The sequence below is a fragment of the Schistocerca gregaria genome, chromosome 6 (genome assembly GCF_023897955.1).
Source record: "Schistocerca gregaria isolate iqSchGreg1 chromosome 6, iqSchGreg1.2, whole genome shotgun sequence".
Lineage (NCBI taxonomy): Eukaryota > Metazoa > Arthropoda > Insecta > Orthoptera > Acrididae > Schistocerca > Schistocerca gregaria.
The window spans coordinates 189,087,128-189,114,204 of NC_064925.1; the positions used below are offsets into that span (position 1 = coordinate 189,087,128).

General features: G+C 40.2%; 1 protein-coding gene across 1 annotated transcript in view; it reads right to left on the minus strand.

Moving 5' to 3' along the window:
- The window catches only part of LOC126278062 (vacuolar protein sorting-associated protein 54-like), a 135,588-nt gene extending 113,161 nt beyond the window's left edge, over window positions 1-22,427 (minus strand). The window contains exons 1-2 of the mRNA XM_049977883.1: window positions 22,064-22,427; window positions 9,673-9,979 (exon numbers count right to left, since the gene is read on the minus strand). Of these exons, the coding sequence (XP_049833840.1) occupies window positions 9,673-9,979; window positions 22,064-22,161 (405 nt within the window). The 5' untranslated portion in view covers window positions 22,162-22,427. The remainder of the gene's footprint in view (window positions 1-9,672; window positions 9,980-22,063) is intronic.
- Window positions 22,428-27,077: the final 4,650 nt, after the last annotated feature.

The following is a 27,077-nucleotide window of genomic DNA, read 5'->3' on the forward strand; positions in this document are numbered from 1 at the left end:
AAGGGTGAAGTCTGAGAAGTTGTTGGAGCTCAGCAAGATGGTGGAAGAAACCACTGCAGCTCCACTGGAGGATGATATTGTCCACGGCTGAGAAAAGGCGTGAAGGGACTGGGGAGTCAGATTAAGCTGCTGGGTCACCTGCTGCCTCTGATTGAGCACCTGTGCAAGTGCTATCCATTGCGTCCGAGGGACTGGCAAGATCGAGGTCCTGAGCAGACGCCAGTATCTCCACCTCGTCCTCAGACACAGAGCTGGAAGGTTTCGGTGGAGTGGGTGCCACCCCAAGTTCCTTGGGCTTAGAGCTCTTCTTCTTGGATTTGTCACGCTGTTCCTTGGGTTTCACTGGTTGTGAGGGCTTCACCGATTCAGTCTCTGGGACGGAGGAGGATCGTGAAGCCCTACGACCAGCTGGTTGTGGCCACTGTTGACCGTCAGCCTTCCTGCTTGTGGAAACCTGGGAAGGGAGGGAACCAAGGCACCCCTTGCGAGAGTGAGAAGCCGAAGAAGTTGGACACTTCTCTGGGATAGAAGCGTGGATGGATGTCCCCGATGTGTGGGGAGGGGGGGGGGGGGGGGGGGGGTGTTGCTCCTGAGGTAGGTGGCGTAGGAGCAACAGGGGGTATAGTGACCCCGACGGGCAAGGGGGCATGTGTTGTACGGTTCGGCAAGATGACAAAGTCGCGTAACTGATGGGTCTAACACAGTTGTCGTTGGAGTGGCATAGGAGGAAGTCATTCACACAGGATGGAGGCGTTCATATTTCCTCTTAGCCTCAGGATAGGTCAGTCAGTCCAGGGTCTTATATTCCATGATTTTGCACTCTTTCTGTAAGATCCTGCAGTCTGGTGAGCAAGGTGAATGGGGCTCTCCACAGTTGACACAGATGGGAGGCGAGGCACATTGAGTATTGGGATGTGAAGGGCATCTGCAATCTTGACATGTGAGACTGGAAGTACAGCAGGACATGTGGCCAAACTTCCAGCACTTAAAGCGCCGCATCGGGGGAGGGATATAGGGCTTGACGTCACAACAGTAGACCATTACCTTGACCTTCTCCGGTGATGTACCACACTTGAAGGCCAAGATGAAGGCACCGGTAGCAACCTGATTGTCCCTCTGACCCCGATGAACATGCTGGACGAAATGAACACCTCGACGCTCTAAGGTGGTGTGCAGCTCATTATCAGGCTGCAGAAGTAAGTCCCTGTGGAAAATAATACCCTGGACCACATTTTAACTCTTATGTGGTGTGATGGTAACGTTAACACCCCCATCTTGTCACAAGCAAGTAGCCTGCGTGACTGGGCAGAGGATGCCGCTTTTACCAGAATTGACCCAGAGCGCATTTTGGACAAGCCCTCCACCTCCCCAAACTTGTCCTCTAAATGCTCTACAAAGAACTGAGGCTTTATGGGCATGAAAGACTCCCCATCAGATCTTGTACAAACTAGGAAACGGGGCGAATAACTGTCACTGCCATTTTAAGACTTAACGCTCCTCGCATGGTGTGGCCATGGGGGGGAATGTTTTCAGATCTTATTTCCGAGCGTTAAATTGAGCCCAGCTGGACACCAGCGACAGATGATGTACCACGCTTTATTGCGTGTCATCCGCCGTGATGCCACCCACTCCAACCAAGAGCCTCCCCAAGGGCGCCACCCAGCCTCAGCAAAGGCCACCTGGCAGGATGGCCACTGCCGGGAGTCCCGATGCCCCATAGAGATATGCATCTACTCCTTGGCATACGTGGGGAGTTAACGGCGCAGGCATCAGCAGAGCGATCCTTGTGTTGTCAGGGGGCTAAAACCAACAGTGTACATGGCGGCCCCACCACAACGGAATGGCTACCGTGGTAGATCTTAGGTGCAAAAATGGCCAAGGTCGTCGTCGCAGCAAAGAGTAACACTGCACAGTCATTCCAGATGTGGAAAGGGTCCTTCCAAATGCCATGAAGGGTACAGGGTGCACCCATCTGCAGGTGGTCACTCATGTCGGCACCAATGATGTGTGTCACTATGGATCGGAGGAAATCCTCTCTGGCTTCTGGCGGCTATCCGATTTGGTGAAGACTGCAAGTCTCACTAGCGGGATGAAAGCAGAGCTCACCATCTGCAGCATCGTCGACAGGACTGACTGCGGACCTTTGGTACAGAGCCGAGTGGAGGGTCTGAATCAGAGGCTGAGACGGTTCTGCAACCATGTGGGCTGCAGATTCCTTGATTTGTGCCATAGGGTGGTGGGGTTTCGGGTTCCGCTGGATAGGTCAGGAGTCCACTACACGCAACAAGCGGCTACACGGGTAGCAGGGGTTGTGTGGCATGGGCTGGGCGGTTTTTTAGGTTAGATGGCCTCGGACAAGTACAGAAAGGGCAACAGCCTCAACGGGTGCGGGGCAAAGTCAGGACATGCGGGGACCAAGCAGCAATCGGTATTGTAATTGTAAACTGTCGAAGCTGCGTTGGTAAAGTACCGTAACTTCAAGCGCTGATAGAAAGCACCGAAGCTGAAATTGTTATACATACAGAAAGCTGGCTGAAGCCAGAGATAAATTCTGCCGAAATTTTTACAAAGGTACAGACGGTGTTTAGAAAGGATTAGATTGCATGCAACCGGTGGTGGAGTGTTCGTCACTGTTAGTAGTAGTTTATCCTGTAGTGAAGTAGAAGTGGATAGTTCCTGTGAATTATTATGGGTGGAGGTTACACTCAACAACCGAACTAGGTTAATAATTGGGTCCTTTTACCGACCTCCCGACTCAGCAGCATTAGTGGCAGAACAACTGAGAGAAAATTTGGAATACATTTCACATAAATTTTCTCAGCATGTTATAGTCTTAGGTGGAGATTTTAATTTACCAAATATAGACTGGGACACTCAGATGTTTCGGACGGGGGGTAGGGACAGAGCATCGAGTGACATTATACCGAGTGCACTATCCGAAAATTACCTCGAGCAATTAAACAGAGAACTGACTCGTGGAGATAACATCTTGGACCTACTGATAACAAACAGACCCGAACTTTTCGACTCTGTATGTGCAGAACAGGGAACCAGTGATCGTAAGGCCGTTGCAGCATCCCTGAATATGGAAGTTAATAGGAATATAAAAAAAGGGAGGAAGGTTTATCTGTTTAGCAAGAGTAATAGAAGGCAGATTTCAGACTACCTAACAGATCAAAACGAAAATTTCTGTTCCGACACTGACAATGTTGAGTGTTTATGGAAAAAGTTCAAGGCGATCGTAAAATGCGTTTTAGACAGGTACGTGCCGAGTAAAACTGTGAGGGACGGGAAAAACCCACTGTGGTACAACAACAAAGTTAGGAAACTACTGCGAAAACAGAGAGAGCTTCACTCCAAGTTTAAACGAAGCCAAAACCTCTCAGACAAACAGAAGCTAAACGATGTCAAAGTTAGTGTAAGGATGGCTATGCGTGAAGCATTCAGTGAATTCGAAAGTAAAATTCTATGTACCAACTTGACAGAAAATCCTAGGAAGTTCTGGTCTTACGTTAAATCAGTGGCTCGAAACAGCATATCCAGACACTTCGGGATGATGATGGCATTGAAACAGAGGATGACACGCGTAAAGCTGAAATACTAAACTCCTTTCCCCAAAGCTGTTTCACAGAGGAAGACCGCACTGCAGTTCCTTCTCTAAATCCTCGCACAAACGAAAAAATGGCTGACATCGAAATAAGTTTCCAAGAAATAGAAAAGCAACTGGAATCACTCAACAGAGGAAAGTCCGCTGGACCTGACGGGATACCAATTTGATTCTACACAGAGTACATGAAAGAACTTGCCGCCCCCCCCCCCCCCCCCCCCTCCTTCTAACAGCAGTGTACCGCAAGTCTCTAGAGGAACGGAAGGTTCCAAATGATTGGTAAAGAGCACAGGTAGTCCCAGTCTTCAAGAAGGGTCGTCGAGCAGATGCGCAAAACTATAGACCTATATCTCTGACGTCGATCTGTTGTAGAATTTTAGAACATGTTTTTTGCTCTAGTATCATGTCGTTTTTGGAAACCCAGAATCTACTCTGTAGGAATCAACATGGATTCTGGAAACAGCGATCATGTGAGACCCAACTCGCTTTATTTGTTCATGAGACCCAGAAAATATTAGATACAGGCTCCCAGGTAGATGCTATTTTTCTTGACTTCCGGAAGGCGTTTGATACAGTTCCGCACTGTCGCCTGATAAACAAAGTAAGAGCCTACGGAATATCAGACCAGCTGTGTGGCTGGATTGAAGAGGTTTTTAGCAAACAGAACACAGCATGTTGTTATCAATGGAGAGACGTCTACAGACAAAGTAACCTCTGGTGTGCCACAGGGGAGTGTTATGGGACCATTGCTTTTCACAATATATACAAATGACCTAGTAAATAGTGTCGGAAGTTCCATGCGGCTTTTCGCGGATGATGCTGTAGTATACAGAGAAGTTGCGGCATTAGAAAATTGTGGCGAAATGCAGGAAGATCTGCAGCGGATAGGCAATTGGTGCAGGGAGTGGCTACTGACCCTTAACGTAGCCAAATGTAATGTATTGCGAATACATGGAAAGAAGGATCCTTTGTTGTACGATTATATGATAGCGGAACAAACACTGGTAGCAGTTACTTCCGTAAAATATCTGGGAGTATGCGTGCGGAACGATTTGAAGTGGAATAATCATATAAAATTAATTGTTGGTAAGGCGGGTGCCACATTGAGATTCATTGGGAGAGTCCTTAGAAAATGTAGTTCATCAACAAAGGAGGTGGCTTACAAAACACTCGTTCGACCTATACTTGAGCAATACTCATCAGTGTGGAATCCGTACCAGGTCGGGTTGACGGAGGAGATAGAGAAGATCCAAAGAAGAGCGGCACGTTTCGTCACAGGGTTATTTCGTAACCGTGATAGCGTTACGGAGATGTTTAACAAACTCAAGTGGCAAACTCTGCAAGAGAGGCGCTCTGCATCGCAGTGTAGCTTGCTCGCCAGGTTTCGAAAGGGTGCGTTTGTGGATGAGGTATCGAATATATTGCTTCTTCCTACTTATACCTCCCAAGGAGATCACAAATGTAAAATTAGAGAGATAAGAGCGCGCACAGAGGCTTTCAGACAGTCGTTCTTCCCGCGAAACCATACGAGACTGGAACAGGAAAGGGAGGTAATGACAGTGGCACATAAAGTGCCCTCCGCCACACACCGTTGGGTGGCTTGCGGAGTATAAGTGTAGATGTAAGTGTAGTGTAGATGTAATCGCACCCAGGGACGTGTCCTCGCCCAAGAGATGGAAAACGAGTGGGACAGCATTGCAACAACGAGAAAGCCAGCTGAAGCTCTCAACACACGACGGATACAGTTCACCATGTAAGGCGCCCTTCCCCAATTGGCTTGCTCTTCGGAAGAATCTAGAGAGATTGAGGTCAAACCCGAGAGGGAACAATCACATAAGGCTAAAACTTTTGAGACTCCTTTTAGTCGCCTCTTACAACAGGCAGGAATACCGCAGGCCTATTCTTACCCCCAGACCCGCAGGGAGGATTCTGGAAACTATTTCCTTAAACACTCTTTCTATGGTTAGGGTCCTAATGATTGTAATTCATCACAATAGCAGCTTACATAGTATGGACACACAAATTAGATTTTATTGGATACTCATACATCACGACATTAGTTAAAGTCTCATTTCTAAAAGAGCAAACATTCTACAGTACTGCTACTAACAAAACATGTAGTTTGCTTTACCTAAAAAACTAAAGTGTACCTTTATTGCCTAGATGCACACCTTCTGTGGGGCGTGAAGTTGGGTAGAAGTAGTGCGAATCAACTCTAAGCTGGACTGCAGAATCATTTTCTCTTATAACTAACACTAGAGTTATTTACCCCACTGGCAGCAGCACGTAGTGTAAACTGTAAACAGTAATACTGGCAGCATACAGAGTCAAAGAGGATTACACATGAAGTTACATTTTCAAACTACGATAGTGATCAAGATAGTTGTCATTTCCTTCTCCTGATTTTTTTGGAGGGAATTTTTTAAACTCTAGAGTTTTCATTTTCTTAACTGTTTACAAAGGTCAGTTATTTTAACAGGTATTATCTTTCTCGCACTCCAAAGCACAAGCTGGACTTGGCCAGTCCTTTTTTACCATAGATTTTCATGCCCAAACAGTAAGCATACTCCACAGAAGTCACACACAGTGACCACAAAAGAGAGTAACTCCTATTTTCAGTTAACAGCATTCACAATTGCAGTTACCTGTGTTACACATTGGTTACACAGCACTATGGAATTTGACCATACATGTTTTCCACACCATGCTGCATCATATATAGGATGATTATAATTAAAGTTTAACTTTCGAAATGCTGTAGAAATAACACCGCTGGTCAGAATGACATCAAATTCCAACAGAATATTATCGAAGAAGGGGGAAAAACTATGGTCAAAGAAAAAAAAAAATAGTGTGAAAATTGATCAATAGATGGCGCTGTATGTGTCAGAATACGTAAATGAAAACACCCGCCGTGCGCGCGAGCCATTGAAGTTGTGTAAAAACGCCGGGTACATGGCTTTTCCTCCTTTCGTGTCTGCGACGTTCACAATGAACTGTCTCAATGCAGGATTGTGCTCTGCTTGTAAAGTTGTATTACAAGAATGATGACTGTGCACACGTCACTCTGCAGAAGTTATGGACACTGAAGGGTTTGAAAGAAAAGGCACTGGTCTTGATGACTGCCATGGGTCTAGAGAAAATGATTCGGAAATTCGGAAAGACAGGTTCTTTTGGTGTGCAACCTGGTAGAGGGAGGAAACAAATTGATTTGACGTCAGTGGAAGCGGTGGCCACAGCAATTCAGGAGGAGACAAGTGGTAGTGTGCAATGTGTTGTGCACAGAGAATTGCCCGAACACTGGACACACCTGTGAGCTCGGTGTCTAAAATCCTACGAAACATCCTTCTCTGCTTTCCATTCAAAATTACCCAGGTGCAAGAGTTGCTTCCTGTTAACCTGCCAGCAAGACAGACCTTTGCTTTAGAATTTCTTGCTCACATGGAACTGGACAATGATTGGCCGTGGAAGATTTTGTGGACAGATGAAGCCCACTTTCATCTGACAGGATATGTCAATACAAAGACTCGTCAAATATGGATAGCGGAAAATTCACATGCAAATCAACCAGTACCACTTCACCCTGAAAAGGTCTCTGTGTGGTGCAGGTTTACAGCATCATTTATCGTGGCGCCATATTTTTTTGAAGATACAGGTGCTCCCGGTCCTGTTACCTGTACCGTCACTGGTAAACGCTAAGTCTTTTGCGCAACCACATCATTCCAGCTCTCCAACAGTGTGGATGGGATGGGATCATTTTTATGTGAGATGGTGCACCTCAGCACATTGCAAATCCAGTTAAGCAGCTGCTTAAGCACCATTCCGGAAATGCTAGAATTCTCAGCCGGCATTTCCCTACAGCCTGAACATCCCTATAACCTGATCTTAATCCTTGTGACTTCTGGCTGTGGGGCTATCTGAAAGATGCTGTTCAGTGTTCCAACTGCAAACTTAGCTGCACTGAAAGCACGCATCGCGCAACACATTCTGAACATGACACCGGAAACACTTCAATAAGCTGTGGAACGTACTGTTTCTCAATTTCAATTTGTTGCAGAAAACAGTGGATAGCACATTATACATGTTCTGTGCCAGTCACACAGAAATTAATAATCTGATTTGACTGATGCTTTTTATGCAGTTTTTGGCCTCAGGACAATTAAAAACAGATTTTTCCCGTCTGAGGTGCTACGACCTTGCCACGGTGGATGGGCTTACATAGCTAATAGTATCACACCTTTACACACATGCATACTGAGTAATACAGTTTGTTTAACATCAAAGGTACACCTTAGGCATTGTTGTAAGATTCATTTGTCATTTGTAGGCGACCACTACTAAATTATGATGCTTACAATGCCATCTCTTGCTATTAATTGTTGTTCTGCCATACGTTTTCCCCGTCCTCTGATAATATTCCATTGCAATTTGATGTCATTCGACCAGTGGTGTTATTTCTACAGGGGTTTGAAAGCTTAACTTTAATTATAATCACCCTGTAAATGGCCACTGAATGCATTTCTGTGGCCATTTTCCATTTTTATTTATTTATGCTTGCAGTCAACTGTTTCTTTCACGGCATGTCTGTGGAAGGGAGGAGGGGGGGATAGAAGTTGTGAGAGAAAGAGTATGTTATTCAAGTAGGTGATATCCATGTTTCTGGCACTGTGACTGCAATTTCCAACGTGAAATCAACAGTTCCATTCATTTTACACTCTACTTCTTTATCTACTTTCAAAAATCCCAGAAGACCATTGGAAAAGTATAGGTTTGTTCATAATTTTCAATGGGTAGTAAATAAAGTTAGCTGGTATTTTGTTTCATTAAAATTCAAACCACTCTGAGCACTATGGGACTTAACAACCGAGGTCATCAGTCCGCTATAACGTAGAACTACTTAAACCTAACTAACCTAAGAACATCACACACATCCATGCCCGAGGCAGTACTCAAACCTCCAACCGTAGCACTTGCGCGATTCCAGAATGAAGCGCCTAGAACTGCTTGGCCACAGCGGCCAGCAGATTTGTTGGCTTTGTCAAGTTACAAGCAAACTGTCACATTACTACCTAATCTAGGAATCGGGTTATGCTACAGGTCAGACTGTCAGCTTATCAAATTTTCTTTCATTCACATCACTTGGCTTCGCCAACTCACAATCAAATAGTTACATTTCAATCTAATCATGTCTCGGGCTACATTAAAGCTAAGTATGTCACCAATCTAATTTTCTTTCATTCACCAAATAAATATGAAAATCAGTAATCAACCTTGAAATTCATAACGACCAGATCAGTAAACATTATTCTGTTACTCTGCATATCAAAACCAAATTAATCAATCCTTATCTTCTGCCCAAAGAAATCATTAGATTCAGTGCTTTTCAGTAGCTACAATATACTATAACCCAACTAGCAACAATCAACGCCAACAAATTACCAACTTTGGCAGGCAACACAAGAGCTGCCAATTCTGTGAGTGCATTTTAATAGATAACAGTCACATACAAGGGGAAAAAATGTATTGTAATTACTTCTACTACTTAATATTTTCTCGCCACAATGTACTGAACTTGCTTTTTATTCTCAAGTGTTTCTTACTCCTAGTCTAAGCAGCATTCTCTTGTATAGCTTCCTCTTTCTTTCTATCATTCCTGCAATTTCCTCCACATTTTTTATCTGGAATGCAAAATACTACAAAACAGTTTTCCTTTTTTCTCTATCTTTCCCTAAGAGACATTTTGCTCTACATAACTGCATGTTTCCACGTAACTGACAGTAGAATCACATTTTCTCTAATACAATCTGTCTGACTAATCAACCCTAGGAGCCTAACTTTTGCTTTTGTGTGTTTTTCCTTTATGCAAATCTCTAAAAGACGGGCCTTACCATTTAGAGTATTCATAAGTTGGTGACAACTGTACATTAGTATTTTTAAAGTTGCTTGCAGAAACTACATTTGGTACAAGAGGCCATCATTAATGTAATATCTGGTCCCATTCAACAACTTCTTGTTCGAAACATACAGTTATTGCTTCATATCTTCTACATACGAAAGATACATACTTGCTTCCCACGACTAGGGTCATTGAGGACTGCAGGCAGGTTCTGAGATGCTGAGTACACAGTCCACGGCTGCGAGTGTTCAGCATTCTGTTGTTGTTGCTGCTGCAGCAGTAGCAGTTTGCTGTGCCGCCCCAGCATTGCTTGGTGCCTCGCAGATCGTGGCTGCTGCACGTGATGGCGCAGAACATGCTCCTCATAGTCTTGATCACTCACACCTTCCACAGGAAGCGATGGACACACACCATTCAGACCGTAACGGCATACAAAGGACCCTCCCTCTTTCGTACAGTGATGTTCTCGCAGATGTCTGGCAACATAATAGTTATATAATATAAAAGATAATGAAGGAATATATATCAATGGGCACAAAAACAAGCAGACATCACAGCATCAGTTTCAATAAAATATTACCATTAGAATATAGGTGTTTCACATGATGACTGTAACTGCTTAGAACATTGTATATTACTGGATCCTACAGCAGAATTCTATAAGCAGATTGTCAGAAAGGAATGAAGAACAGAACTAAGTGGTGGTTGGTATTATGCGGACAATATATCTTGGCAGTAGGGCACTACCATAAACAAGCGAGAACATGGACTGTCTGATGGTAGAGGACCAGTGCAGGAAAAAGCTCTGCCTCCCTCTTGAAGGGCTGCCATCCTATGTCCGCATCTGTACTTCCATGAAAGCAGGACTGAAAACTGTTATAGGGATCACTATTTCCTTTTGTTGTGGAGAGAGTCACATTCTAATCCCTTTAATCACCACTATTAGTCTCTTCACTCATTTCAAAACAAATCAAAAAAGCAATCCACAACAGAAAGCAAATTGGAGTACACAAAGCATATGGTGGTAGCTACAGCACAACTGTTTACTGCCATTGGCAGTGTAGTACAGGCCCAACCTCTACCAGTCTCTTACGGAACCATATATCAAAACAGGGTGATTTCATCTCAAATCAAACAGGTCATGTGAACTTGTGGTCATGAATTTCTCTGGAAAATATATATATTGAACCTCTATATCATAACTGTTCAGAAATAAAGTATTTTGATGTTATCTTAATTTTTGTAAATGGTATGGTCCTTTGAAAAATGTATATTTTGTGAATAACTCTCAAAAGAGTAGAGAACAAAAGACAAAGAGAGAGAGAGAGAGAGAGAGAGAGAGAGAGAGAGAGAGAGAGAGAGAGAGAGAGAGAGAGAGAGAGAGAGAGAGAGAGAGACAGAGAGACGAAACCAAAAGTACTGGAGAAAAGGGCAGATGTTTTGCTTTAAAGCTCAATCCTAGTGTGTTGACATTTCGTTTGCACCTGCACACTTGCAGGCTTCCTTTATCTCACAAATTTAAGACGAAAATATGAAATTTAGGTTAATTTTACCACTTAAATTTTTTTCTTCTAGTTTGGAAAGTTGCAGAACGCTATCTTTTATGTCATATTGCCAGATGTTATGTAAATATTTATTACCAAAAATGCAAAAAAAATGCATTTTTATGAGTTTTTACGAATTATTTACTTGGAAACCCCCACTCAAAAGCTTTTGAGAATTACGCAAAATATTGTTTGGTTAAGGTGTTAGTAGTTAGTGCAAAAACAGTGGGCAATATTTTTCAACATTCTAAATATTTCGTGTCCCTGAATTTCTAGTGTAAAATATGCATATTGGCAACACTGTTTCAGCACTGTTTTGAACAACAAACGAGTGAGAACTAGCACGTAACCCAGCCTGCACCAAGTTTTGTGTTCGGTTTGAACTTTTTGTTAGATGCAATGTCAGCGAGGAAATACAGAAGTGAAAAGTGAAGTGTGTGGACTATGAAAAAAAGACAAAAGAAGGTGGTGATTAAGGAAAGTGAAAAACACTTCACAGTTGTTGGAGATCTGTCAGAGTTATTGGAGAAGTATTTTGGTCCTCCAGTAATGGTACTAGCATCAGCTTCATTGTGCAGGAACTGCTACACTCATTGCAAGAACGTTTCCTAGGTGTGAAGTTTTTAATGCGTTGACTGTTAGCATTTTTGCTGTAGCCCCTACTATATCCCCTCTTAAACATCCAGGAAGGATTAGAAGCAAAAGAAGAAAACAATATGTAAAAATAAAAGAGGAAGAAATTGAAACAAGTTTTACACAAGCAACAATTTATCAACTTTGTGAAGTGTATAATGTGGTTGCACTTGGAGCAGAACCTGAAGACAAGGGGTATGTGCACAAACTGTGGTGTGTGGTTTCAAAATCTAAATACCACTATCTCAGCAGCCATTTATACTGAGAATGTACAGTCACTGATACTGGCACCAGGTAGCTACTCTAAGCAGTAGATACAAAAATACATACCCGCTTCCTCACATTATTTGATTTCAAAAACCCGTAGAATAAAGAATGAGAAAAGTATTTTGGCATGCCCAGATTCTTACTGTGGGCATCCATTGCAAGGTATTATGCTTACTGTTGCTCTGGAATGTTAATGAAGTGATGACAACAATTGCAGCAGGTGAAGTCCTAAACAGGCTGATGGTATCTTTGTTAGTGAAAATGGTGGAAAGTTAAAAAGGCAAAAAGACATACGACAAAATCAATAAGAAAAGCATATCTCCTAATGAAAAAGGAGAACCTGAATTTAAAAATTCTACTCCTTACGACCAAATTGGGTAAAATGCCAGCCAGTGAAGCAAGTATGCACATGTATTTACTGCACTTATCTGAAACATTTCTTTCGCCATAAGCAGTGTCACAGGAAAGAAGTACACACAGATGGACCTGATGCTTTTGTCTATATGTCAAGAACTGCAAGATAAATGCTGGTTGCAGGAGTGTGCAGTAAGTCCTGGTGCTGAAGTGATGACTGTTGAAGCATTACACCTTCAAGATACTGATAATGACATAACCTACATATTGTGGAAGTGAGGAGAGTTGGTGAAGAAGGCAGTAGAGCCAGGGAAGTTCGTTACAGAGGTTAGGCCGGTATTACAATATCAAATTTCTCTGTCAAAGATTTGATCAAAGATGTGATCAAATATTCCGTCAAATATATTTGACAAAGATCTTTTGTGTAGCGCTAGAAGGGGTATTACCCTGTCATCATATTTTTCATCAAAGTTCAAGATGGCTGACAACAACAACAACTTGTTATTAATCGCAGCAGTTGCATGTAACACAATTGCACTATGTGCACATGCGGAAGAGAAACGGGGGGAAAAAAGGAAACATACCTGGGTGAAGCTGTGGGTTTTACGACACAATAAAAGCATTCAACAAAGATTGATACGTGAGCTTATAGCGGAGGATGTCAAGTCATACATCAATTACTTAAGAATGGATGAGCATACATTTCTGTATGTGCACAGTGAAGTGTATCCCCATATCACAAAGCACAATATTCACTCAAGAACTGCTACATCTGCAGAAGACAGGCTCACTGTAACACTCCGATTCCTTGCTACAGGAAAGGGTTAGGTCAGGTCTCCAATCTTCTTAATCTATTTTTGTATTCAGGGTGTCTCACATTGTAAAGCGCCTCATCAGCTTCATACATCTCTATTAATTTTGTAGTTTTCGGCACACACCAACTGTATTTACCGGCAATGTTTATAAAAACACTACAGACGACAGAACGCTGCAGCGATGCTAGTGCCCCATATGGTGGTAACATGTCACATTGCAGTGAACAGAAGACAAGCGACTTCTTCGATCAAATCTACAGCGAGGCCTTAGATTTGATCAAATATTGGACGACATTTGACAAAGTTCCCTATTACACCATCAAATATCTTTGACAAAGAAATTCGATAGTGTAACACCATCATTAGGCATTGGGTCATGAAAGGAATAGCTCATCATGATATCTGGAGGTTGCAGAGACAGGCCATAGCAGAGGTAAAATTAGCCACACCCCAGAATACTGACACTTTAGTTCTTCATTTCTACTTTGCTGAGAAGTGGTCTGTTGTTTTGAAAAACAAAATTCAAAGTCTCCACTGGCACACATCACAGATACCAATATTTACATGTGTTGCCTATTTCCTTGGAATATCACACTGTTGTTATATTGTCAGTGATGATCTCATTCATGACAGTGCACATGCATGCTATGCTGTCAGCATGATAATTGATGACATAGCATCTAAGAGGCCACACATTTCCTAAACAAGTCTATGTGACTGATGGTGTAGCATCACATTTTAAAAACTGCTTTCAGCTTTATGAGCTTTGTCGACACTGTAGTACTGAAAAAATACATAGGAAAAAAAAAAGGACATTTGCAGCAACAGGTCATGGAAAAGGTGTATGTGATGGGGTAAGAGGTCTCTGTAAACATGTTGCAACAAGATTTAACATCCAGCATGAAGCTGTTGATGCTATAAGAGATGCTACTGATTTGTACACACCATATTGACATTAGTAACAAACATGAAACACTAATTCTAAAAGAAAGTACATTAGGGAAATTTTGTTTAAAAAAATAAATATGAGTGGTCTGCTATGAAGCCTGTGGTAGGAATTCAATCACGTCACAACTGGGTTGCATCCCAGTGTGTCACATCCACTGCAACAACGGGGTTCCACAAAATGCAGCCAGTTACCGTGCATGAAATGCAGAGACCACAGTATACTTTAGAAGACAATTCATTTCTTGTGCGTACAACAATCAGTGGTGGGTGAGACAAGAAGTGTCTCTCATGAGCTGCAAGATATAACCATCTGCTGTAAGAAATCTCATAGTCCTGCTAATGCTTTCAAATGGCTATCATCAAAAGATCAGCGCGCAGTTCTCATTTCCCATGCACTGCTCTTGTTGGATTATCCTTGCCCTGGGGCAAATTCAGCTCGGCTATATAAGTTCAATGAGAAGCAGATGGAAAAAATGAACTCTTTTCAACTGAGCATGTTGATTGTTACATTGTAGGCAATTTTAATTCAGGGAGAGCCATGAAGTAAAGTCATGACAGAAGACAATAACAATATCTGAATAATATCATCAAAAGAAAAATGGGTATAAATATTTCACACATCTCAGTTTTGTTATAAAACACTTTGGAACAAAATTACGAATTGTTTTCCCACTCACTTATAGTGTTGGACAGTAATTATTTTGATTCAGAAATACCAGTTTTACATGACATTTACTTAAAATCAGCAATAAATTTAAATATTTAAGTGTCCATGATTTTTCGACATTGAGAGTAGAGCTTGGTCTACTTAAAAAATTTCCCACACTTTGTACAGAGAAGTATTGCCCACTGTGTACACTCCCTAAGTACAATGACCAACTAACGTACCATGAAATTTTTAGAACATTTAGGATGGGGGATTTTGGAGAGAATAATTTCTAGATAACCAAAAAAATTAAGATTCTTTCAGCTTTATGCACAAATATTTTGACTGTTTAAGAATTCATGCATTAATGTCATAGCTGATAGCAGTCCTTCCACTTTATCATTTCTCAAGATAGTTAACATCCTGTGACCATTCATATTTTCAAAAGTGTGTATATATAAATGATGTCTCATGGTAATGGAAACGAAGTATTTACTGTATTGAAAATAAACTCAGATCTCTATCACTTTTGGTTTCTTTACTACAACTTTTAAATTCTCCCTTTCGTTACAATATTTTCACAAATACTCTCATTTGGAGAGGTCTGTAGCATTAAAAAAAATCATCAAAAATCAACATATTGTACTTTTTGGAGAGAGATATGTGGAACTTCAACATATATTTCTGTCAGCAAACTTTGAAATAGTAATGTGACACATTCACTCTTGTCTGTACGATTTGAGATGAAATTGTCCAACACTACCCACCTAAACGTGCCACGATATAATGTCGACATAATAATCAACAATCAACGTATGATTAATAACAAAAAAAAGGTTATTTCCTAATAAACGACAGTACCATGAATAGTGCAAGCGCGTACGAGGTTTTTGTGTGTGTGTGTGTGTGTGTGTGTGTGTGTGTGTGTGTGTGTGTGTGTGTGTGTGTTAATGGATTTCTTTAATGAGTCTTTCAGTTGTGTTATTAGTTGCAGTTAATAATGACTGAGGTTGGTGGCTACCATAAAGTCATTAAAGCTATTTTGGTCAAATAAAATTTTCAATAATAGTGCAACAAGTATGGTTTTTTCTTGCTACAGAGATGAAGTGAAGTTTTTAATACTAGCTTTTGGCATGAGTTTTAGTTTCTTGACGTCATTGACTTTATTCTAGCAATATAGATCAAATGAAGTCTCAGCTTTTGAAGCGAATTACGGGATGATGTGGACTAAATGAGAAGCATACAGGGCTAATGAAATTCCAAAAACCAATTTTTAGCAAATTTATTTCAATGTTGGTATCATATATTTCTATTTATTTACGTAAAGTTGAACTGGTAATACCAAGTTTGTAGGTTTTTGTGTATTTAGTTTAATTTTGGCTTACTGGAATTTTTTATAATTTTTTTATTGGGTGTGTATTTTATATTAGAAATGTCATTTATTTTGTTTGCCCCCACCCAAAACCCCTTAATTCCTGCTGTTTCCCCGGTAGTTTCATGATCTTCAAATTATTTTGATTACACTCTGTGTAATGGGATTGCGTTCATCTGTTTGTATCTTGGTGTCATAGTCACCTTATTGCATACGAGTGAAATGACAGTATCCCCCAACATACACGACTTTACAGGTTAAAGCTGAGAGCCATTATTGGAGGTTTCGATACCTCCCAGCAAAAATAAGACAATAACTAGTAAACCACAATGGTGTGCCAACCGACATTAAGGTTGATGACAGCTTTACTTACTACATAGTACTGATGAACAATATAAAATGAACTTCTGTGAACAATTTAAGTGGCTGCCGTGCCAATAAAATGGCTGTTTTGACACCTTTCAGAACATAAATAAAATAGTATATTATTACAAAGGGAAATTCAGGAAGCAAATGGCAACCACTTAACTGCAGCCAACTGTGTGGTGCACATCACACACACCTGCAATGCTAGTGTTTTATCAGTCGTCGTCAAGGCAGTCAAGTATGGGAAAAGGTTTTAGCAACAAAGTCGGGGAAAATGGGTGAGCTAATAAGTGGCTAGCCTCATCACCCGCACCCTCCCCTCTCCCTCTCTTCCAAAACGTTCATTGCCACTGAGGTCACTTACGTCCTTAACATGCCTATTTGCCACCCAAAAATAGTATTATTCTTCACTGCATTATTATTATTATTATTATTATTATTATTATTATTATTATTATTACTGTGCAAACAAACTTAATCACATGAATAAATATTGACCAATACTCAACAAAAATTATATTTAAACAATATATGTAGTTTTATAAGAATGCATGAAAAATTATGTAACACTGAAACAAGAAAAGGCATACATAAGGCATGGGTAACATATGCTGATCCGCAGGTATGTATCGCACAGTTGTATAAGCTCATGTGGTGGCTTGTCACGTGATGTGACAGCAGTGCTCCTAGCACATAAAGTCAAATCTGTAGCATCTATGAATTATGTTTATGGAGTAATGCACTGACATGAATGGCACACCTTTCCTGACACATGGTGCCAACAAATTATGTCTCAAAACACATTTTTGAGAGTATATTCTTTTTATGCTCATCCCATCTTCAGATGTTCACATTTATTTAGCCATTGTGAATACTGTTTCTTTATGTAAAACATCTTAAAAACTTCCACAGTGAAATTCTGGAACACTGTTAGTAAAGAAACAACGTTTATGACATGTAAACACCTGAAGATGGGATGCCAGACATACAGGAATAACGTGGTAAAATAAACACCTATAAAAGTAACTGGTAGCATTTAATTCATTAGAAATTACCTTCAGTTTCTAAAGTTTCAATGTCATAACATGTCTACAATGAACAATAAAGATGAGAAAGAATCATAGAAAAGCAAAATACGGCAATGAGATAGGCAATCTCAGCCAACAAGCAAATAGGAGTAACTTTAAAATTTTTGGAGACAGGCTGACCTGTAGAGTGATTGAAAATTAGTATGTTCATGCCCCCAAACACTACCAGCAAACATTTTTTAAATATTTGAACACATGTACTTGTGATGTCTGATTGCACATCTGGAGTTGTTTCTACAACATTAAATAAATAACGCTATTTCTTTATTCATTTTAAAAAGGTTAAACGTCTAAGATGCTTGCAGCTAACATAAATTGGCTGTACTACACAGAAGTCAAATAGGAAACATTCAAACAACAGAATGGAAAATATCCAAAGAAGCACAATGGGTGAGTACAATGCAAGTGCCACACTCTTCCATGAACTGGTTCCATGGGTCAGACTGAAACCAACCACAGGCTGGTTCTGGCCTGCGAGCCACCAGGCACCCACATGTGGCATTAATTAATATCAGTGAATAAGTAGCATGGCTATAGAATTCAATCACACTGAAAACATAGTTGCTTGGTTGATTTGACACAATATCTGACTGTATGAAGTGGAACGAAATGACAAGAAAAAAGTATCATGCCATTCAGATAACTTCATAACATTGTTATAGGAAGCAGGGCATTACTGCAACAGTTTTTCAGCCATAAGAATACAGAGACTGAATCCTGTTTAGCTTCCACAGATTAATACATACCACATAGAACACAGTAGCATACATCATAAATAATTATAATACAGAGAATACAGCAGCTTTCATTGTGGAGGTTAAAATTCATATTATACAACCAAAAAACTAAATAATAGAAAATAAACAAGGAAACTCTTATTCATAAAATCTTCTAGGATATTATCACAAAAAACTGCCTCAGTTATTGTTACCCAAAAGAATGACATTTGCTGTACTATTCAAAAATGAAGTGTATGGTTATCAGTGGAGCAACATTCATGAATTTTTACTTGTTTATTTATTTATTTATATGGTACAAATACAGTGCATGTCCTTAACAATTACGAACAATAGAAAAAATGGAAAATGCTCTCAGCAGTTGTTAACAAGGAGAGCTGTTTCTAATGAGCTAATATTTCAGTCTGCACTGGAATGTGCAGATTTTCGAAACCTTCAGAGTGACTGAAACTTTAAAGTGGACCAACACTCAAACATGGAACCTTGGCTATCAAGAGCAGTGCTCTTACCTATTGAAATATCCAGACACTACTGGTTCCATGGGCCAACCATAGGCCAGATCTGGCCTGCGAGCCACCAGGTGGCATTAATGAATATCAGTGAAAACAGTGAAAAGTAGCCTTTCTATGGAATTCAATCACACTGAAAACAACTTGCACTCATACATTCATTATGTGTAGTTTCACATCTCATAACAGTTATAGTACCAACAGTGCATGTCTGAAGGATCTTTGCATAGTACTTCCAAACAACATAGGCACTGCAATAATGTAGTGCTCCCCAAGAATAGTTAAACTTAGAAAATTGGGTCAACAAGAAGTTGCAATTCCACCCGTCCCCTTTGACACATGACATGACTATCTTGTGTTGTGCGACATCACAGTGGTGCAGTGTTTGAGTCAGCCCATGTTTGCAGATGCTGTGTTATTGTAATTGGTGGTGATTGCTTGGGTTGCATGTTTATGTTTTCAAGTAATTTGTTACGTACCAAAGTGAGCCATTTGTCACTGTTATCCAAATGTGCGAGGCTGTCATTGCAAGGGAGTGTGCCAGTTCGCTAGAGAGCTACTTCGATTTTGCATTTTGCTAGTAATGGATTTGCATTTGTATTTGTATTTGGTATTGTTTGTGCTGTGTGTTACTTATAGTTGGGAATTTAATAGCTTTTTTCAGTAACAGCTACAACAGAAATTTATGCTTGGGGCAATGGGCAAATATGTGGCATCTAGAATGAAGTTCCTACAGTTACTTGGTCTGATTGTACAGAACTTTGTTTGTTTTTAGGTTTTAGTGTGGGGGGGGGGGGGGGGGGTGCATGTAAGGGGGTGCCATAAAGGTCAATTGGAATTCCATTGTTAAATGTAGAGGAGGAAGCACATAGAATGAGTACACTGAAGGCCTCTATGAGGGGGAAGACTTGTCTGATGACATGACAAGAAGAAGAAACAGTAGTACATACAGAATAGTTAGGGGATTCAGTATTACAATCAGAATTTGAAAGAGCTTTGGAAGGGGGGATAGATAATATTTCATCAGAATTTCTAAAATCATTGGGGGAAGTGGCAAGAAAATGACTATTCACTCTGGTGTCTTGAGTGTAGAGTCTGGCAACATACCATCTGACATTCAGAAAAACATCATCAACACAGTTCCAAAGATAGGGATAGCTAACAAGTGTGAGAATTATCATACAATCAGCTTATCGGCTCATGCATCCACACTGCTGATAAGAATAATACAAGCCTACAGAACAACAGAAAAGAAAATTGAGTATACCTGTTAGATGACGATCAGTCTGGCGATAGGGAAGGTAAAGGCACCTGAGAGGCAGTGCTGACATTGCAGATGATAAAGAAAGCAAGAATAAAGAAGAATCAAGACACGTTCATAGGGTCTGTTGACCTGCAGACAGTGTTCAGCAACCTAAAATGGTGCAAGATGCTTTAAATTCTGAGAAAAACAAGGGTAAGCTATAAGGAAAGATGGGTAACATATAATATGCAAAACAGCCAGGGGGGAACAGTAAGAGTGGAAGAGCAAGAACCATGTGCTCAGATTAAAACGTGTGTAAGGCAAAGCTGTGGTGTTCTGCCTCTACATTTCAGTCTCTATATCAAAGTAGCAATAATGGATATAAAAGAATGGGTCAAGAGTGAAACTAATAATGAACGTGGTTCAAGAGGGGAACTGAAATTCAACATGATAAGGTATCAATGTAAGATCTCCTGCTGACATTGCTATCGTCAGTGAAAGTGAATAAGAATTACAGGATCTGATGATCAGAATGAACAGTCTAATGCATACACAATATGGATTGAGAGAAAATCAAAGACAGAGAAAAGTAATAAGGCCAATGAGATTGGAATAAATTCAGCAAATAAATGAGTAGGGCCTATGTATGATGCATGAGGTACTCTGAGAGGAAGAGAAATTCGTGGCAGGTCACATCAGTTGCCTTACACACACACACACACACACACACACACACACACACACACACACACACACACACACACACACACAGAGACAGAGACAGAGAGAGAGAGAGAGAGAGAGAGAGAGAGAGAGAGAGAGATATTTCAACTGAAATTAGCAGTTCACATTTTTTTTTATATATTTATTTGCCATTTTATTTTTACTTCCATCTCAAATTCTTCAAAATACATTAAGCACTGCAAGCATGTAAATGCATTAGCAAAATACCAGTAAAAAAAAAAAGTCACTACAGTCAAAGATAGGTCACCTTGTATGCTGAGAAAGTGTATTAAAATTGTCAAGTTCGTGTGGAATGTACATTTCAGGACAATCCAATGTTTATGTGAATATTTGTAAATGATTGTTTGCAAAGTCGATCCTATGTTTCCAAGACAACAAATTTTCTATTAACATGTTACTTACAAAGCGTGAAGAATAACAGCATCTAGAATATAAAACATTACACTCAATTGTAGCTCAAATTTAATATGGAGTCACATACTCATTCTGCCAACATTGTTTCAAAACACTTGAATGGAGAATAATGTAACTCTTCATTCCCAGCACACACATGTGTATATGTGATCCAAAACTTATTAGATCTGTTATTATGAATCAATTTCATGTTATTTTTCTTCGTTCATTTCTTTTTAAGTAATTATTGTAATACCAAATGTTTCAGTCTGCAGCTAAAGACAACTGTCAACATCTCTGTGCTGTCCTAACGACAAGAGCTGCCCAATGGAAGTACTAGTACACCCACAAGTTGCTTAACAATTTGGGTAAAGAATTATACAATAAAAGCACAGTATCATTCTTGTGCTTAAACAACATTGTGCTAATTAAGTGAAAAATTATGGCCGTATTAACTTAAGGCTTGGTATACAAATGGCATTCATTTGAGATTATCTGTCAAGTTAATAAGTCAACATCACAGTCGTTACGTAACTCTTTAAACATATTATTTATTTCGGCTATATTTCATATACAGTATTCCTCACAGATAAAATTTGCATAAAATAAAAGTTAATTACTCTGTCATCGGTTGAAAGCACCCATGATACACTATGCACTATTTATGCCGTTGAAAGTTTATTTACTGTCATCATACACAAATTCAAGTGTTGATCAACAATTAAGCTAAGTATCTCACTATAGTGAAGTACTTAAAATTGTTTCGAATTTGACTGGCGAAGTTTGTTATGTAAATTGTGTCAAATTCATTATATTGTACACCAACGTGCTTAAAGAATAACTATAGCTATGCCTGACAACCATTACGAAACTGCTCATTAAGATTCTGTCTAACACTAACCTTGTAAAGTCCTGTTGGGCTTTGAACTCCAAATTTTTGCAGTACGTGCACTTGTTCCATACGTGTTTATTTTCAGGTACTAAAATCGATTTTGGCATTTTAGTTCAATAGACAAGTTTCATATTCTTTTCATCGTGACACTTCCATACTAGAACGTTTCACATGATCGCTGACGACGATCACAATCCAGTGACACATATCACCTCACACGTGGCACTCCAAGTGATAAAACATGCCGTCAACTTTCCACCCTCATTTTGATTCCATTAATTACACGTCCTCACACGTCCACAAACCCCAAACACCGTATCAGCTGCACAGTGTTTCTGCCATATGCTTTCGCTATCTAGTACTTTGCTTTTCACAGATATTGCATGTCATGTTCAGATTTGCGCATGCAAAATGTATGCATTTTCGGCTAGAGGAAATAAAATGTATTTGTTATGTAGCAATGTATTGGCGAAAAAAGCTTAAGAAAGTAAGGTTTCTGCGTTTATGTATCAATGTTTTAGAGGACGTAATATATAGTACACCGACACCGAAACGTACGGCAAATAATTTGAACAGCTACCATGAGAAGAAAATGACGACTATTAAGTAAGAAGACAGCAAGAAGTAACATCCTTCGAGTACTGATGCTTGGTATTAATTTCCCGTGGGAGCTGCTGAATTTACTAACTCTAGGCCTCACTAGCATCGCAAGGAGTCATATTTTTCGCAAAATAAATGCCTCGCTATCCGCTTGAACCTACGGGGAAATGAAATTTGTTCAAAGCGTTTGTCTTGCTTCTGATCATTTACAGCAGTGATTGTTCAGGTTTATAAAATTCGATTGTTAAGATACATTTATTTAGAGGGAGTAAATATTCACACCACCGACAGACAAGGAGCACACAATATTTTTCAGATGAAACTGAGAAATAGGTACCGTAATACTAGTGCATCTTAATCTGGTTGTCTCTGAAGGCGTCATTCAAATAATCCTAAAGAGGTGAAGAAAAGATTTAATCACTTACTTCATGATTATAAACATAAGATGATGAATAACCTACTGTACGTAAATCTTAACTTTCTTTCCTAGATGGCACAGTTGAAACTGGGGTGCATACAGAGCGATAGAAAACGTATATTTGGGTGCATTGACACCAGAAATATCGCTAGAGAGTATGGATTTCGTGATAAATATACAACTGTATTTTTGTGGTTTATCCGTCTTTTAAATACACCTGCTTACTGTAAACTTTTTTTCAAGAAATTACAGCCAAAACTGACAGGAGCAAGGGATCTGCATCTGTGATCTGAAAAGAGAATCTGTGCATTCTCACAGTGAAATGAAGTTCCGCAGTGTTGTTGTCTTCAGTCCTGAGACTGGTTTGATGCAGCTCTCCATGCTACTCTATCCTGTGCAAGCTGCTTCATCTCCCAGTACCTAGTGCAACCTACATCCTTCTGAATCTGCTTAGTGTACTCATCTCTCGGTCTCCCTCTACGATTTTTACCCTCCACGCTGCCCTCCAATGCTAAATTTGTGATCCCTTGATGCCTCAAAACACGTCCTACCAACCAATCCCTTCTTCTAGTCAAGTTGTGCCACAAACTTCTCTTCTCCCCAATCCTATTCAATACCTCCTCATTAGTTACGTGATCTATCCACCTTATCTTCAGTATTCTTCTGTAGCACCACATTTCGAAAGCTTCTATTCTCTTCTTGTCCAAACTAGTTATCGTCCATGTTTCACTTCCATACATGGCTACACTCCAAACAAATACTTTCAGAAACGACTTCCTGATACATAAATCTATATTCGATGTTAACAAATTTCTCTTCTTCAGAAACGCTTTCCTTGCCATTGCCAGTCTACATTTTATATCCTCTCTACTTCGACCATCATCAGTTATTTTACTTCCTAAATAGCAAAACTCCTTTACTACTTTAAGTGTCTCATTTCCTAATCTAATTCCCTCAGCATCACCCGATTTAATTTGACTACATTCCATTATCCTCGTTTTGCTTTTGTTAATGTTCATCTTATATCCTCCTTTCAAGACACTGTCCATTCCGTTCAACTACTCTTACAAGTCCTTTGCCGTCTCTGACAGAATTACAATGTCATCGGCGAACCTCAAAGTTTTTACTTCGTCTCCATGAATTTTAATACCTACTCCAAATTTTTCTTTTGTTTCCTTTACTGCTTGCTCAATATACAGGTTGAATAACATCGGGGAGAGGCTACAACCCTGTCTCACTCCTTTCCCAACCACTGCTTCCCTTTCATGCCCCTCGACTCTTATTACTGCCATCTGGTTTCTGTACAAATTATAAATAGCCTTTCGCTCCCTGTATTTTACCCCTGCCACCTTTAGAATTTGAAAAAGTGTATTCCAGTCAACATTGTCAAAAGCTTTCTCTAAGTCTACAAATGCTAGAAACGTAGGTTTGCCTTTTCTTAATCTTTCTTCTAAGATAAGTCGTAAGTTCAGTATTGCCTCACGTGTTCCAACATTTCGACGGAATCCAAACTGATCCTCCCCGAGGTCTGCATCTACCAGTTTTTCCATTCGTCTGTAAAGAATTCGCGTTAGTATTTTGCAGCCGTGGCTTATTAAACTGATAGTTCGGTAATTTTCACATCTGTCAGCACCTGCTTTCTTTGGGATTGGAATTATTATATTCTTCTTGAAGTCTGAGGGTATTTCGCCTGTCTCATACATCTTGCTCACCAGCTGGTAGAGTTTTGTCATGACTGGCTCTCCCAAGGCCGTCAGTAGTTCTAATGGAATGTTGTCTACTCCGGGGGCCTTGTTTCGACTCAGGTCTTTCAGTGCTCTGTCAAACTCTTCACGCAGTATCGTATCTCCCATTTCGTCTTCATCTACATCCTCTTCTATTTCCATAATATTGTCCTCAAGTACATCGCCCTTGTATAAGCCTTCTATATACTCCTTCCACCTTTCTGCCTTCCCTTCTTTGCTTAGAACTGGGCTGCCATCTGAGCTCTTGATATTCATACACGTGGTTCTCTTCTCTCCAAAGGTCTCTCTAATTTTCCTGTAGGCAGTATCTATCTTACGCCTAGTGAGATAAGCTTCTACATCCTTACATTTGTCCTCTAGCCATCCCTGTTTAGCCATTTTGCACTTCCTGTCGATCTCATTTTTGAGATGTTTGTATTCCTTTTTGCCTGCTTCATTTACTGCATTTTTATATTTTCTCCTTTCATCAATTAAATTCAATATTTCTTCTGTTACCCAAGGATTTCTAGCAGCCCTCGTCTTTTTACCTACTTTATCCTCTGCTGCCTTCACTACTACATCCCTCAGAGCTACCCATTCTTCTTCTACTGTATTTCTTTCCCCTATTCCTGTCAATTGTTCCCTTATGCTCTCTCTGAAACTCTGTACAACCTCTGGTTCTTTCAGTTTATCCACGTCCCATCTCCTTAATTTCTCACATTTTTGCAGTTTCTTCAGTTTTAATCTACAGGTCATAACCAATAGATTGTGGTCAGAGTCCACATCTGCCCCTGGAAATGTCTTACAACTTAAAACCTGGTTCCTAAATCTCTGTCTTACCATTATATAATCTATCTGATACCTTTTAGTATCTCCAGGGTTCTTCCACGTATACAACCTTCTTTCATGATTCTTAAACCAAGTGTTAGCTATGATCAAGTTGTGCTCTGTGCAAAATTCTACTAGGCGGCTTCCTCTTTCATTTCTTAGCCCCAATCCATATTCACCTACTATGTTTCCTTCTCTCCGTTTTCCTACACTCGAATTCCAGTCACCCATTACTATTAAATTTTCGTCTCCCTTCACTATCTGAATAATTTCTTTTATTTCATCGTACATTTCTTCAATTTCTTCATCATCTGCAGAGCTAGTTGGCATATAAACTTGTACTACTGTAGTAGGTGTGGGCTTCGTATCTATCTTGGCCACAATAATGCGTTCACTATGCTGTTTGTAGTAGCTAACCCGCATTCCTATTTTCCTATTCATTATTAAACCTACTCTTGCATTACCCCTATTTGATTTTGTGTTTATAATCCTGTAGTCACCTGACCAGAAGTCTTGTTCCTCCTGCCACCGAACCTCACTAATTCCCACTATATCTAAGTTTAACCTGTCCATTTCCCTTTTTAAATTTTCTAACCTACCTGCCCGATTAAGGGATCTGACATTCCACGCTCCGATCCGTAGAATGCCAGTTTTCTTTCTCCTGATAACAACATCCTCCTGAGTAGTCCCCGCCCGGAGATCCGAATGGGGGACTATTTTACCTCCGGAATATTTTACCCAAGAGGATGCCATCATCATTTAATCATACAGTAAAGCTGCATGTCCTCGGGAAAAATTACGGCTGTAGTTTCCCCTTGCTTTCAGCCGTTCGCAGTACCAGCACAGCAAGGCCGTTTTGGTTAATGTTGCAAGGCCAGATCAGTCAATCATCCAGACTGTTGCCCCTGCAGCTACTGAAAAGGCTGCTGCCCCTCTTCAGGAACCACACGTCCGCAGTATGATAGTGCAATTCAGTCGTTTTGTGACCATGGAGGATACGTTTCCGAGGTCCGTAAGAGGATAATTATTGTAGAAAACCACTAAAATTATCGATCAAGGCATGTTTCAAACTATTTCGTTGGAAACAGTTAAATAAATTATGGAAATTAAAGACAATCTCCGAGGTTCTAGACCTGCTGTTGGCCTAAAACTACAGCTAATATCCTCCTTGGGTGCATAAAAGCTGATGATCATGGTCTCTGTCCTACACATACTTCGGCACTCTAGTTTTCATTTATACAACCACCGACGTGGCACTACAATCGCTCTTTCGCTGCCGCTTACGTTCTTTGGCGGTTGAGATGTCTACATCTACATCTATACTCTCCAACAGTTGGGAGATGCAGGAACGTCACATAATACTATTTATTAGGGTTTCTTCCTGTTACATTCGCGGGAAGAATGATTATTTGAGTGCCTCTGTGTGTGCAGTAATTATTCCGAACTTATCCTC